At 44.6% G+C, this 2,993-nt stretch overlaps 1 protein-coding gene across 1 annotated transcript in view; it reads left to right on the top strand.

Moving 5' to 3' along the window:
- LOC101993128 (group 10 secretory phospholipase A2) overlaps positions 1–1,530 on the top strand; it is a 12,833-nt gene extending 11,303 nt beyond the window's left edge. The window contains exon 4 of the mRNA XM_005350364.1: positions 1,388–1,530. Coding sequence (XP_005350421.1) covers positions 1,388–1,530 — 143 coding nt within the window. The remainder of the gene's footprint in view (positions 1–1,387) is intronic.
- The last annotated feature ends 1,463 nt before the right edge of the window (positions 1,531–2,993 follow it).

Raw genomic sequence — 2,993 nt, 5'->3', positions numbered from 1 at the left:
TGGGAATCAAACCCAGGTCCTTTGTAAGAACAAGTACTCTTCACCTCTGCGCCATCCCTCCAGCCCCCGTCAGGAGAAGTGCATCTGTTATAACATGGACACAGCCAACCTGAGAACATGAAGCAGAGTGACAGGAAGCAGGTGACCCCATTTGTCTGAAACAGTAAATCTCTGCAGACAGAAGAGATGGGAAGGAGGAGTGATGTTAAAGGTTACAGAGTTTCTCTTGGGGTGACAGAAATGTGGAATTAAATAATACTAACATTGTGAATGTTCTCAATTTAACTAATTTGTTCAATTAATTACTTAACACCTAATTAGTTAATAAGTTCTCTTTTTTTCCACATGTTTATTGGTATTTTGCCTGCATGTATGTTTGTGTGAAGGTATCCGATCCCCTAAAGTGGAGTTACAGACAGTTGTGAGCTGCCACGTGGGTGCTGGGAACTTCGCTGGGTCCTTAGAAAAGCAGCAAGTGCTCTGAATTGTTGAGCCATCTCTCCAGTCTTAGCTTTTATTTATTAATTTTGCTTTTCAAGACAGGGTTTCTTTATGTAACAGCTCTGACTGTCCTGGAACTAGCTCTGTAGACTAGGCCGGCCTTGAACTCAGAGATCCACCTACCTCTCTGCCTCCCTTGTGTTAGGATTAAAAGCAAGTGCCACTACCATCCAGCTAATTTTTAATGTTTGAGTCAGGGTCTCCTGCAGGCCAGCCTGACTTCAAATTTACTAGTTAGTCAAGGATCGCCTTGACCTTGAGATCTTGACCTCCACCTCCCAAGTGCTGGGACTACACGAGTTTGCTCCCATGCCAGTTTTGGTCCTGGATTTGGAGCCTAGAGTGTTGTGTGCTAAGCAGGCGTACTGCCAGCTCAGGGCAGCCTCAGCCCTGGGATGGAATGTGTAACAGCCTATCTCACCCTGGATGTGTAAGAGTCAGACAAAGTAGAGGATGATCTTGTTCTATTTACTTACCTTTTACTTTTTTGGTTGGTGGCAGGAACAGAACCCAGGGCTTCATTCAAGCTTGCCAAGTAGTCTACCAATTAGCAGTACTCCTGTTTGACAAGGTCACAGAGCTAAGAGCAGGAACTGCAAATCCAGGCCTAACAGTTGCCAGGCAGTCCATCTTATTTGAAAGGATTCCTAAGTGAAACAGGGTAATAGTGACACTGAAGAGGAGCCAGAAGCTTGTCCATTTGACTAGCTAAGTTCCTTCCTTGTAGAAGTTGGCTGTCATTGCCGCCTCCTGGCGTGCTCTTGCCCATGGAGGGCTACTTCAAAGTTATAAGGTATCACGAAAGTGTTCTGCCTCCAACTTTACTGACTTACCTGGCATTTATTCTCCGTATCTGCTCTAACCTCAGTTTCCCTACTTCTTCCAGGACCTGCAGAGAACAAATGCCAAGAAGTCCTGTGCAGGTGTGATGAGGAGCTTGCATACTGCCTCGCTGGGACAGAGTACCACCTGAAATACCTCTTCTACCCCTCACTTTTATGTGGAAAGGACTCACCCAAGTGCCACTGACAGGCTGGTCTTGAAATGTTCGTTTACCCACGGAAATGAAGTTCACTTTCAGTAATGAACAACATCATTCAATTTCTGCAGGAGGTAGTGGAAGCCAAGTGAAATAGCCTCATGTTGGCTCTCTCCCTCCGTTCAGGAACTCAGGAGTGTGAGCCTGTGGAGCTGGAGTTTGATAAGAGCTGAAGTCTTGGTCTGTTTCAAACAACTTCCATTGTGCTGGGCTGGGATTAGTTTTGATGCTCAACTTTTATGAAGCAGCGTGCTATTTTCTAATCACTGTTGATGGCTGGTGGTCAAGTGGGGATGAGCTCCTGCTTGAGGCTTGGCTGTAATAACATTGCTGCATGGGACACCTAGGAATGGTTACTGTAATAAGAATATTACAGTATTTTCTGTGTCATTTCCTAAAAGCTGGGTGTGGTGGCACACGCCTGCCGTATTCTGATGGAGGCTGCGGCTGGAAGGTCACCTGAGCCCAGGAGTCTGACAGAAGAACCTGTTTCTAAAAGAAGAAGAAAACCATTTCCTGGGTCGGTGGCACCATTGTGTGTTCAAGCATTTGTACGGCACGTCAGAGATTCTGAGTTTGATTTCCAACATCTCAAGAAAAAATTCAAAAAAAAAGAAAATGTAGAGCAAGCTATAAAGTCTAAAAAGTGAATGAGCTGGGCAGTGGTGGCGCACGTCTTTAATCCCAGCACTCGGGAGGCAGAGGCAGGCGGATCTCTGTGAGTTAGAGACCAGCCTGGTCTACAAGAGCTAGTTCCGGGACCGGGACCAAAGCTACAGAGAAACCCTGTCTCGAAAAAAACAAAAAATAACTAATTAAATAAATAAATAAAAAGTGAAATCACAGGCCAGAAGAAGAATGCTCAGTAGTTCACAGTACCTCCTGTACATTTAGAGGACCTGAGTTTGGCTCCCAGCATACAAACCGTTTAGCTCAACTGTTTTAACTGTGGCTCCAGAGAAACTGACACATCTGGCTTCTGCAGGTACCTGCCCTCACATTTTCTCTCTCACACACACACACTAATTAAAAGTATTTTTTTTTTTTAAAGACAGCATTCCAAACCTTTGGAATGCAAGATGGGAGCTTTTGCTCTTTGCCTGCTTACCCTCACTCCAGATGGCAAAGTTTATTTCTTTGCTGGCTTTAGAGCATACTTCTTTGGGATTCCAGTGTCTACTGAAGATCAGTCAAGACATTCAGCCTCAATGACTGAGCAACTAATTACTGGGTTCTTGGACTGCCCATACATAGAGTTATTGTGTATAAATCATTCCAATAAATCCCTTTCTATATACAGAATTCTGTTCCTCTAGAGAACCCTGACTAATACAGATTTTGGTACCAGAAGAGGTTCTAGAGCAACAGAGGTATAAGGATGAATCTTTGAGGGCTGGAGAGATGGCTCAGTGCTTAAAAGCATTGCCTGCTCTTCCAAAGGTCCTGAGTTCAA

Source organism: Microtus ochrogaster, chromosome 7 (genome assembly GCF_000317375.1).
Source record: "Microtus ochrogaster isolate Prairie Vole_2 chromosome 7, MicOch1.0, whole genome shotgun sequence".
Classification (NCBI taxonomy): Eukaryota; Metazoa; Chordata; class Mammalia; order Rodentia; family Cricetidae; genus Microtus; species Microtus ochrogaster.
This window is presented reverse-complemented; position numbering and strand designations above follow the sequence as displayed.